Raw genomic sequence first — 12922 nt, 5'->3', positions numbered from 1 at the left:
TGAGAAATTGCCAAGTCCCAATTTCAAATCAGGCCAAGGCGAGTGGCCATCACTACCTCCACCACCATACCTGAACATCAGACTGTCCCATTACAATCCCAAATCAGGATAGATGAAGTCTTTCATTATCATTCAGTATCGATTTAGGATCAAAAGGGAACCTGGGATGCCTTCTCCATGGCATGCCCTCCCGCTGTTAGTTGCCAGGTCCCAAGTCCAATAGATACAAGATAATATCACCAAGGTAAACAAACAATAAACACACATAGAAATGGCAAAAGTAGTTTCTTTCCAAAATAGGTTTTATCTTAAATAATTGCAAATGCAGTAAATAACGAACTGAAGGACATTGTCCTCCTCCTATGTTCCTCCCAATGGAAACATGCTGATGGGGACAGATACACCCCTGCTTTAAGCCGTTTATATATGTATATGATTTACTACAAAGCTTGATGACTAAGCCCTTTGGGGATGAAACGCCTGATTACCAGAGTGACGTCCGAGCACGGAACAAATGATACGTCACAAGTGGACTCTTTATTTACTGCATTTGCAATTATTTAAGATAAAATCTATTTTGGAAACAAATTAGCTGTTTGTTTGCAAATAGTTGCCTTGGTGATATTATCTTGTGCCTATTGATGTAGCCATTGTATCACCACCCTGTTTATTGTTTTATTGTAGATTCCAAGTCCAAGCATTTCCCCAAAACAGGGTGGTCTAAAACTTGAATATAACAAAAGAACTTTATTCATTCAGATGTTATTAATCTTAGCCGTATTTTAATTTTGTTAGAATTCCATGTGAACTTTGGTTTTGGAATCCATATAAGCATTTGTGACATTTCTTCTGAAACAACATGATTTTATGAACTCTAGTTCACCCAGCTTTGCCCTTTGCTGTTAACACTGTGAAGCTTTATGATGCATGCAAACCTCATTTGTGCCTCTAAACTGTGGTTTGGGAGAACTGTGCATAACCTAGAAAACTACACTAAATCATATCTGTGTGTGCTGTCGAGCCTTGCCTTGCTCTTTGCTTCCTCCCACTCTTTCCTCCTTCTGATTATCTGGAAAATCTGGGTCAACACAGTCATCTCCAAAAGTAACAAAAACCAGTTCACACGAGATTTGAAGAGAAATAGTTGAACGAGCTCATGCCAGATTTGATATGAAAATCAGAATTGCTCAATACACTGCCAAACATACACTCCGTACTTTACTTTGTCTTTACTTCTGAGCTAGAGGTCTCCTTCCAGTTTTTAGAAGAAACTAATGCAGGGTTGTAGAACGCACTGCTGTTCCAAATTTGCCCTGCCACCTTCCCATCCTTGGTGGTGTGGAGCCCTTGGTCCAACACAGCCATGTTGATAGTTTGTCCAAGGACAAGCATACTTCATCAGCCTTTGCCCTAATTGTAGTCATTCCAGCAAAGGAGAGCTAGCTTGGAGTGCAATTACTTGTTGAATGTTTTGAATAAAGTATAGCAGAAGTATAGCAGAGCGAACAATGAACGTGCACAGTCGCACTGAGGAAGATTGGAGTATCTGAGAGCTAGAAGCCAGGTGATAAGCCCTAAGACAAGGGGTGGTTAACCTGCAGTCCCCTCCAGCTGTGGTTGGGGTCCCAACTCCTACCAGCCCCAGCCAGCATAGCCAGTGATCTGGCATGATGAGAGTTGTAGTCCAGCACCACCTAGAAGGCCACCAGTTAGCCACCCCTGAACATGAGCTGCTCTAGCCAGGTATTGCTGATTTGGGGGAGATACCAAAGGGCTTGGGGGAGACCTGCCAGAGGAAACAGGCTGAGAAGTCTGTCCCTTGAGTTTGGAGAGGAGCAGTTCTTGGACCAGGGAACTGAAAGGTGTGGCCCCTCTCTGAAGTGTGTGCGTGTGTGTTTGAGATGGAGAGAGAGTGTCATTGAAAACTGCCTTCTGACAATCACTAAATATGTGGGACCTTTTCATTTGTGATGGTGAACACCATCAGCTTTTTGTGCTTATATAAAGTGTGTGTGTGTGTGTGTGCTATGCAAGTTGCTGTATGCAGTTTAATTTGTACAGCTACCTCTGTCGTGGTTTTAACTTTCTGCATGATTTAATTAAGCTTGTGATTATTATTATTTTAGTGAGGGTTTTATTGTTTTATCTTTTTGTAAATAGTTTCCTACAATCAAGTGGTATATAAATTTAATAAAAATAAGTAAATAGTATTTTTATCATGTCCCAAATACTGGAGCAAGAGGTGTTATGTCCCCTGTATCCCGATCCCAGTGTTGTCTTAAAGAGGTTTCTGATTCAGAGGACTCACACTTGGGGGTGGGCAGCTCTCAGCACCCTCTTCTATACTGTCTTGCAGTCCCATGCAGAGCTTGTCTGAGGCCCAGGGAAGGGGTTTTGTTAGAATAAAGTTATAAACTCAAACTAAAAAAAGCAGCCGATCCCTGGTGGGGTCTGCCCCCGCCCCCCACCAGCTTAGAGCTCCAAGGCCTGGGGCAACTGTACCCGGTTACCCCCACCCATCACAGGCCTGATGTCCTGTCTTGGGGGCACGGTTCTCCCATGATCTTCAGAGTGTAAAGATGACTCCCCTATAGCTTCTCCTGCTCCACAGCCGTGCAGGAGCATGGGAGTGCAAAACTGGCTGTGGGCCCTTTGAGAATTGTGGACAGTTCTCCAAGGGGCATAGAGCTGTTTGAAGAGCCTTCCTAAGCCTTTGGATTCCTTTGAGCCACTGAGATAACATCTTCCATGGGGCACCTAGAAGAGCCTGGAGCTGGCCAAGGTCCTGAACTGCCAGGTCTGTAGCAGAAGGAGCTCTGGGCACTGCTTCCTGTTCACCTGTGAGCCCCAGCAGAGCAGGACAGAAGGGTTAGATTCCATATATTACATATAGCATTAGGTGGAGCATTAGATCTGTAAGGACAGAATGGCAGACAGCAGGAAACATTGAAGGGAGTAACCATGGAAAGCTCTGCCTGAAAGTTTGACCCTGGTGCAGCTACAATTAGCCACAACCAATAGAAATGAAACAAGATGTTAGTCTCAGTTCAAACAAGTACAATTGTTTTTAAAGGTACATAGTCATGGCTAACTAACTCAATTGGAGCCTTTTATTTTCTGATGTCGTTACTGATAGAAACATCAAAATAGACATATACTTGGGTCTTGCAACAACCATCTTCACATTTTTAGAGTGTCCCCCATTTCAAAGGAGTTAATGTTATTTGAATTGAGCAAATCCTTATTGCGCTAAAACCTGTTCCTGTTGCAGATGTGGAGGTAGATGTGCTAAAACGGTAAAAGAACATAAATGGGAGCCATTTTAGTGAGGAGAATTACTTCCTCCAACAGCAAACTTTCAGCATTTTCAATAATCCAATAAAAATATCAAAATGTTCAAGCAAAAGCAATACATTAAGTTAATAAAACAAATTTCCAACAGTAAAAACCATAGCCGTAAAATGCAGTGACAGCAGTCAAGACAGAACAATGCATCATAAAGTAGAAAGCCAAAAATAAAAAACAAAACTGCCCTGAGGTGGTCAACAAGGTTTGTACAATGCACATGTCTCAGAGTGGGGAAGTCCTCCACAAATGTGGGACACCGCCACAGAAAAGCACCACCCTCTGATGCCCCCAGATATTTTGGGCTACAACTCTCTTCCACCCCACCCCAACCAGCCTGAAGGACACCAAGTTGGCAAAGTCTGGTCTGAAGAATAGGGCCTTAGTGCATGAATTGTGCAGTTGCACACAGGAGCAACTGCCTCTTTGGGCAGCAGGATGCCAAGCTGAATAGCATGCTATACATCACTTTGATTTGTGCCCGCAAAAAAAAAAAATTGAATAGAGTTTGTGTGTGTGTGTGTGTGTGTGTGTGTGTTCTTTTCAAAAAGGAATGACAAATACAGAAATATTATTTAGCAAAATGGTGTGTAGGATGACATATTCCTTAATAAGTTTATATTTCGCAAAAAGAGGAGCTGGAACAGGGGCACCCCAGCAAGCGATATCCTGCTTTGTTAAAAGGATGGTCCTTTTCAGATAGAAAAAAACAAGCCAAGGCACATCTGGCAAGCCTAACGTACACCAAGAAATGTATAATTTTGTGGATGAGTGACTTATTTAACACTTGCATTATTTAACTCAGCTGTGGTATAATTCAAGACAGCATTATTCCATTGTTTAAATTTTTGCAAAATTCCACTGTTTCTTTGTACACCATTAGTGTTCTTTGGAGTGGTGTGCAATGCATAAAACTCTCAAAATAAGCACTGTGCTGTGTTCCCAGGAGGCAACGTGAGTGATAAGTCTTGGGTTTTGGTATTTACTGAAGGAAATATATTGGAAAGTTATGAAGAAGAAGAAGAAGAAGAAGAAGAAGAAGAAGAAGAAGAAGAAGAAGAAGAAGAAGAAGAAGAAGAAGAAGAAGAAGAAGAAGAAGAAGAAGAAGAAGAAGAAGAAGAAGAAGAACTTGCTTGCTTGCTTGCTTGCTTGCTTGCTTGCTTGCTTGCTTGCTTGCTTGCTTTCCCCTTCCCTTTCTGCTGTGCTTTGTACACATAAGAGCCTCTTTGTGTACAGTCGCTTCCCAATCCTCTTGTGCAGCTCTCTTTAGGAGGGTCTTACACACAATAGCTAAGAAAAGGAGTACGTTTTAAAATGGCAACTGATACATGAAGTGTTGCAGATTTTTAGCTGGGCGCCATATAAATGAGGATGCTAACGAAATTTGGAATATCCTAGATTTCAGTGGCAGATTCTGGAATCCCTCTCAGGATATTTGGACAGGCTCCAGGGCTTACTGGACTCTGAGGAGACACAGAAAAATATTATTCCCTCCATCAGGGACTTGCCGACAATAACCGAAGCAAGTTATTGACATGATCAACCCTTGTCAGCCTGCCTGGCCTAATAAAGCTCTGCTTTCGTCTGCAAATCATCTGGTTTTGCAGACACCTTGGAAAACAACACAGAATCTTTAATTTTCCGAACTTGATAGGAAAGGACTATCTTTAAAAATTGGGGAAGGGGTTACAAAAGAGGACAGAGATTTGCATGGAATTTCCATGTGCTGGTTTGTACAAAAGGATGCAAATTTAGGAACAGTTGCTATAATGTAAATAGAAATACATTTCTCCATTGTGTGCATACATCTCCAGCATGCAGGTTGCTAACTGACCTGTGTGCCTATTCAGGGCTTATCCGAACTAGAGCAAAATGTGGATCGTCACTGGCTTGTGTCCCCGTTAATTTAAGGGTGTCCACATGGCAACCTTCCCACTCTAGTATTTTCCTAGAGCTTTGCCCCTTTTCAATCACTGTAAAGTTCAAAGTGGCTGGGATTGGGGGGGGGGGCACCCACATGAGGTAAAGGTCTGGAACAACACTGGGATGAAGTCCAAATTTTGCTCTGATGTGGGTAAGCCCTCTATTTGCTGTCCAGACGCTAACTGCAGGGGGCTGCCATGTGTGAAGTAAGATAAATGCCCCCCTCAGTTGGCACCAGAGATGGTTTGCCTATCTTTATAAAGCACCTCTTCCCAATTTGTTATAGCTGGCTGTAATAGTAGTATTGTAACCTTGTGTGCATCTGCAGCACTCAGAGGGAATTTTAGCATAATAAATATATGGTAGTGAAAAACAGCATGTTGCAACACAGAGCTAGTATTGACCAATGACTAATTTCTGGGCACTGAATGCTACAGAGTTAGTATTGTCACATGCTGAAAACGTTTATTAATAGGGTGAAGAACTCTGAATGGTAGGAGATTTATAATCCTCTTGGAAGCAATAGGCAGGAGGCAAATGATGGAAACAGGATGAGGCCTTCCTAACCAACCAGAAATATAGCACTCCCCTGGTGTTAATGAAATGATGAAGTCTTGGAGACAGGCAGGAGGGGGAAACAGCCAGCAACCAGTTGCTGCATAAGAGTGTCTTTCATCCTCAAGGACTCTAGGAAGTGATCACCTCCTCCATCAATGATGAATGGGGCCACCTTTGAAAATGACCTTTCTGTCTTCCAAAGATACTGCACTCTGAAACATGTTGGATAGTCAGAACTACAGTGCAATGAAGTCAATGAGACATGAAGGTGACCAAATCTTAGAAGCATCAGTTCATCAACTTTGTTCATACTTTTGTTCATACTTTTGGTCTACACCAGGCATAGGCAAACTCGGCCCTCCAGATGTTTTGGGACTACAACTCCCATCATCCCTAGCTAACAGGACCAGTGGTCAGGGATGGCCGAGTTTGCCTACGCCTGGTCTGCAGAGTGGACGGTGTCCACTCTCCTCACTGTTAGATTTCATAGCTTTTTTTTGTAATGCCTAACAAAGGTTTGGCGAAGTGAAGTCATAGCTTTCATGGTGCATACTGAATAATGATTAGAGTTTTGCAACCACAAGTCCACTCCACTTACCTGTGGGGAGGAGTTGCTGTGGACCACGTGACCACCCACTCTCTTCCAGGGGCAGGGGCATTGTTCCGCATTGCCCGGAGGATCCCGGCCGCGTCATCGTCCAGCTGGCCAATTGGCTGGCTGGGGAGGCATGGCTGGGACCATTTAAACCAGGCATCACCAAACTTTGGCCCTCCAGATGTTTTGGACTACAATTCCCATTTTCCCCGACCACTGGTCCTGTTAGCTAGGGATCATGGGAGTTGTAGGCCAAAACATCTGGAGGGCCGCAGTTTGGGGATGCCTGATTTAAACAGAGGCACAAGCCGAGGGGCTTCCTCTTTGCTCACGTCCTCAATACCAATACCAATACTGCTCACATTCTGTAACCAATAAAGTTGTGGCCATTTTTGCCCAATAACATTAACCTTATATCCTGTGTCTTAGTGTTTTATTCCTCTTTGAGGGGGTGGTTGCGGGGTCTCGACACGCAAATGCACCCTCCAGTGGCCTTACAAAACATTTCCTGTGTTGTGATATTTAGTCTGGTCTTGCTTTTTCAACTCACTTTTATTTTATAGCTCTTTCCCCCATTGAAATGAAACAGCATGCAGCTCTTATGACAGGGAATTACAAACTGCACTTATCTTGCTTTAAAAACAGATTAACAGCCCGTTCACACAGCAGATGCTAAACACATCGAGATGACCACCTTCATTGCTGAGGTTGTAAGACACAAAGAGAAACACAACCCTTGATTAAGGCTGGTACCAATTAAGAAGAAAAGTTTGCAAAGTATACAAACCCATTTGACCCCAGGCCAGCTCTAGTGGTGAATAGGTAAACATGACTAGTTGTGCAAGAATTTAGATGCAAATTCTATTGCATCCTATTTATGCCCAAAGTTCCTGATCTAGATAATGACTCTAGGCACAGTGTGACTTACCTGGATCAAGGCAAATGTGTTTCAGTGAGAATCTTCTAATGACAGTGAATCCCAGTAGTGGAGTTTTTTCTTACTTCTTCTGGAGGTCCCTTCAAGATTGTATTGTTGTTCCTATTCAGCATAAGAACATTAATTCTCAACAGGGATGTAGTCTTGGGGCAGGGGGGATATTCCCTTGCTCTAGACTCAATATGAATGTTCTCCATTAAGCCATGCATTTTCAGTGTTGTGTAAATCAGAGGTATACATTGGGAGCAAAAATGTGTCTGAAACTAGGCCTGTCATCCATATGCTATCCAGTGCTGCTTTAAAAATGAATGAATGAAAATGTAGGATTGACCAGACTATTATCTCCTTTCAGAAACTCTGGAACATGGACCTAGCAAGTGTGAAAGGTGAGTAAAAGTTACCTTTGCCAGTTGCCTATTTCAGAAGTGTAAGGGGCAAGGAGTGGGGATGGGCAAGCATTGCCCTGTTGCCATCAGGTATTTGGCAAGCAAGCCTGGAGGGGCTTTGCAAAACCCACAACTTATGTGCATTTGACTTACACGATTTCAACCATACCTGGCTGAAAGTGGGCTGGTGAGGGGAAGGACCGGAGGTTCCAGGCAAGGCCTGCTTGGCGCACCTGGAAGTAAGTGGCACCATGGCAGCATGGTGGGGATTTGCCATGAGATCATGCAAGAGCCAAAGGCACCCACTCACAGGGCACACTGCCAGCAGGCCTTGCCCATGCCTGGCATGGAAACAGATTTTCAGCTCTTGGCCTTTCTTCTCAAGCATGGTCTGCTCAGTTTATGGGAGCATCCCCACAACTCCCAGAGCCACTGTGCTGCTTGCCAAAGATGCCCCCCACTAGCAGGGTGTGCCAAGCAGGACTTTCCCCCTCACTAGCCAGCCTGTAGAAGGCAGGGTAGCTAGTGGCAGGGTGGCTCAAAGGGTTATTTTTGGCTATGTGTGATTTTCACTTAATCCTCGAAACCTAGTCCTAACATAAGAAATGATTCCTCTGTAATCAAAGAGAATGTATGCAGAAACCAATTCTTCCGCATTTGCAAGCTGAGGCATGAGAAAGGAGGGGAGTGGAAGTTCCTTAACTTGTGGCGAATAAATATCCTGTTTCTCTCTCTCTCTCTCTCTCTCTCTCTCTCTCTCTCTCTCTCTCTCTCTCTCTCTCTCTCTCATACACACACTTCCCCTTATCTTAAACAAATTATTCATCCCTGTGCATCCTGCTCTCTCATTGTGTGCAAAAAAAGATGTGGGAAATGAATTTGCAACTGCTGCATGAACAGGTGGTAAAGGACAGTAAGATGGGAATCTGGGGAAATTTATTGTCTGCTTCAAGATTCGCTTTCAAGTTGATTTAAAGAAAAAAAAGTGGGATGTTCTCAGGAGTACTGGAAACATTAATAAAGTGAATCTATCTATCTATCTATATATAGTGGGGTGTGTCACTGTAGTTCAGCTTCTCCATCTCTCTTTCTTGCTTTGCCTTTTGATGTTTTATCTTGGCAAAAAGAAAAGAAAAAGACTGTTTTTTAAAAATGAAAATGCTGTAAAATGCATTGCCTCACTTTCTAAGTACTTGACAAGAATCATCAGACACAGAAACATTTTTTGTTGCTTGATTCTAGTGCAGCTAACAGAAAGAGATCAAACAAAGATGAGACCTATTGGAAGGAGATCAACGCAGCGATGGCCTTAACAAACCTTGCACAAGGAAAGGACAAACTCCAGGGGACAACCAGCTGCATCATTCAGAAATCGTCACATATATCAGAAGTAAAGACTGTCAAAGTGCCACTAGTACCACCGTTTTAAAGAGAGCTGTTGCTTTTCTTTCCAATCGCAAGTGGACATTTATTTTTCATGCCATTGGTTTTTCCCTCGTAAGATCAGAATGAGAGGTCTGAAGCAAGAATTGAGAACCAGGTTCTTTTTGTAGCACGGTCAGTAAAAATAAGAATGGGAAGTTCTCACCATGCAGGCATGCTGGAAATCAATGGCAATCTCACAAGAGCCTGGGTGTGTTCTCGTGCGATTCCCATTCGTTTCAGTGTTGCTTGTGCAAGAGACATTCCCAATGAATTATGCACAATGATGGCAATAAACAAATGCTCCCTCAGGCTAAAATATTTTGATTTCTGGAATAAAATATAAAAGCAGTTCTATAAAGGGCATGTAAATTATGGAGGGTGAAGCCTCCCAAGTTTGTTTGTTTTTTTAAGTCAAAACTATTAACTTATTTTATTGTATTAATCAAACTGCACATTAAGCGCTGCATTGCTATAACAATAAGTGCCTTGCTTTCGTACAATAAGCTAGAACGTGGGCATAGCTCAGTACAAGTGTGCCTCAAAAGTGTGCCAACGCCACAACGCTTAACCTTTGCATGTGATTTCTAAATGCATCCTGACCAGTTTAAAGCTGACCTCAGAAAGGGTAGACGTTTCTCGAAAGCCCTGGAGGCATTTGCCTTGTATGGATTAAATAAATCTCTTCGGTGAAATTGCTACATTTTACAACGGAAAAGTCCGCTATGTTAACAAGTAATGTGGGGGTTTTCTTACTCAAATGGGGGAAACGTTGCTATGCCTCTATGGGGTTTTTTTTTCCTGACTGCATTTGCCATGTGTTAAAAAATACAAAGAATGATTCCTTTCATAAGTGCAATACTGTATGTGGGGGAAGGGTCTCCTCTTTTTTTCAAGAAGCATCCTGATGATTTACATGAAAGCCGTTGCTTCAGTTACTTTGCAATGTGAATATAAAAAGGAAAAAAAACCCTCCAATTGCCACAGGTGGACAAAACCATTATACAGTGGTACCTCGCAAGACGAATGCCCTGCAAGACGAATTTTTCGCAAGACGAATGTGTCTTGTGATCTGATGGTGACTCGCAAGACGAATTCGTTTTGCGAAAAATTCATCTTGCGAATCGCAGTTTCCCATAGGAATGCACTGAAATTTAATTAATGTGTTCCTATGGGGGAAAAAAGAAATTTCAATGCATTCCTATGGGAAAGCGCGATTCGGAAGACGAATTTTTCACAAAACGAATTGACTCGCGGAACAAATTAAATTTGCCTTGTGAGGCACCACTGTAATGTAATTGCCCTAGAGCTTTTTCTTTCATATGGACTAAAAGAGCTGCCTTCGAGTGTGTGTTTCATGCGAAGAAAAATGTACGTTGGCCAGAATAGCCATTCACATTACTTACAATGCCTCTCCTCAGATTGCCTAGTCCAGGGGTCAGCAACCTTTTTCAGCTGTCCACCATCCCTCAGACCATGTGGTGGGCCGGACTATATTTTGGAGAGAGAAAAAATAATGAACGAATTGCTATGCCCCACAAATAACCCAGAGCTGCATTTTAAATAAAAGCACACATTCTACTCATGTAAAAACACACTGGTTCCATTTAGAAGGTGATTGGGCCGGATCCGGTCCCCGGACCTTAGGTTGCCTACCCCTGGCCTAGTCAGTACATTGACAGATATTGGAGGTTAACAATAAGAGAGTTCAAAGGGGATTTAAGCCTTACATAAGAACACGCTCCAATTCTTTTATGTAGTTCAAATCTTTAACTATAAAAAGACTCATTGCGATAGTTGAAGTTGTCGTCCCAATGAAACCATCAGTAAATCCAGTTGGGATTCCTTCCTTTTAAGCTCTCCTGACTTATTGAAACTGTTATGTAAGTAAACAAAGCAGATCACTTTTCTGGTACCAAATCAACCTATGCTTCAGTTTGTTATTTATACTGGAGCTCAATAACTTTCCACGACGGAAACTGTTATTGCCTTAATGCGTCCAAAATGTTTTTATTTTGGTACGGAATGTATCAAATGAATAAAATCCCCATTTCCATGAGGGGGGGGGGGGAAGAAAGCATAATGAAATCTATATATTATATAAAGCAAATCTTTGGAATTAAAAACATATGGGGCACACACAACACACCAAACAATTGTGGCACTGAAGCAATTTAAAGTCAAAGTAGATGCTAAATTGGGCATTAGAAACACCATTTTAAACTCCTAAATTTGACTAAAGCAAGTATACTTTGCTCCAACCATACAAAAATATTCTAATCGGGTTTACACTCTTGAATAAGCAACAGTAAAGCCAAATATAGCTTATACTCGGGTCAGTAAAATAAAACTGGGAAAAGAGCTGATTGTCCAGAGTCCAGTTCAGGGGAAATGGAAACCTAGCTTATTTTCCTTAAACCAGTTTTAGTGTTACATCTGAATAACAGTATCCAGGGTAAATTTGTAAATCTAGTTAGAGATCCTAGTTTGGAAATGAGTTCTCAGTCCAGGAAAGCTGCTAATCCTGTTTTTATACTCAACCCTGTTTGGTACATTTTATTTTTTACCAAACCTTGTTTGAGGTGGGCAAAGCAGAGTCACAGCAAAGATCATTAAGCAAAATGCCTAGAACCTGGTCCATTTCATTTTCTATGCAGGTATTGGGTGAGTTCAACTTTTCCCATGGAAAAAGCTATCCAGATGCAGAAAGAGGGATAGTTTCAGGACCTTACATGCATGGATCAGCAAAGACACAGTGTGGAACTGGATGTCTTTGTAGATTTGCTAGTTTGCAATACAATAATGAGGTTCAGGCAATGCAGCCAGAGCAAAATAAACTACATTTCGATTTAAAATCTGAACTGGGTCTTTTTGTTTGCGTAACCTATTGGAATTTTACTCCTACCCCTTCTGCTTCTAGTAAGACCCAGTGAACTTCTAAGCCGCCCATTCCTTCTTTACTTGACATATATGGCAAACTCCCGTATAGTGAGTAAGATCAAAACCCTCGGTGAAGCTGACTTTCAGGTATGCAAAGCGTTGCTCAAGCATAGCCAGTTCCAATTGCACTAATATAATCTAGATAGCAGATATCAAACCTCGATGTAACATGTAGAACGCATCTTGATGTAACATAGCATTTTGTGGTTGTGGTTGTTTTAAAGTGTACAATTAAAATGATTTGATATGAAAAAATATTTTGTACATAAATATATATATTTTTACTTTTTTAAAATTGCTATTTTGCATTGACATAAAAAGCAGGAAATATATGTTACGACTGTATGAACAGTTGAAGGATACTTTGGGTCGACTTGCATCTTCGTGCAAAAGAGGTCTCCCCCCCCCCAAAACAGTGACTTTCAGACCTGATCAACTAGACTTTGTCATAACAATGTGAGTTTTTAAAGAAAACAGAGTAAACTCTTCACTTTAGTTCATACTATTATAAGTTATTCTGCTATTAACTATTTTGTGACAATAAACTGTCTTGCCAAACTTTTCTGTAAGACATATTCTCTGTGCTTTTTTTATTTGGGTGATTGGCAACAAAACGCAAGTACTAACAGCACAAAACTAACCATGCTTACTCAGAACAACATCTGATTGAAAAGAACGAAAGCCACAGGACTTGCTAGTATAAAAAAAAATGTGTGCGAGTGTGTGTAAGTTGTGGTTGTTTTTTTTAAGGGGCACCTATGAAAAATCAGGTACTCTGAGAGGTGCAATGTTTCCCCAGAGAGCATGGAGCATCTT

General features: G+C 41.8%; 1 protein-coding gene across 2 annotated transcripts in view; it reads left to right on the top strand.

Annotated features, from left to right (window-relative positions):
* The window catches only part of MKX (mohawk homeobox), a 57870-nt gene extending 45195 nt beyond the window's left edge, over positions 1-12675 (top strand). The window contains exons 5-6 of one of the 2 annotated variants that reach the window (XM_035129958.2): positions 7711-7744; positions 8987-12675. In XM_035129958.2, the coding sequence (XP_034985849.1) occupies positions 7711-7744; positions 8987-9173 (221 nt within the window). In that variant the 3' untranslated portion in view covers positions 9174-12675. The remainder of the gene's footprint in view (positions 1-7710; positions 7745-8986) is intronic. The other variant, XM_035129959.2, reaches the window with a different exon arrangement.
* The last annotated feature ends 247 nt before the right edge of the window (positions 12676-12922 follow it).

This window comes from Zootoca vivipara, chromosome 12, assembly GCF_963506605.1.
Source record: "Zootoca vivipara chromosome 12, rZooViv1.1, whole genome shotgun sequence".
In the NCBI taxonomy this organism is placed as follows: domain Eukaryota; kingdom Metazoa; phylum Chordata; class Lepidosauria; order Squamata; family Lacertidae; genus Zootoca; species Zootoca vivipara.
Note: the sequence above shows the minus strand (reverse complement) of the source record. Positions and strands in the feature narration are given on the sequence as shown.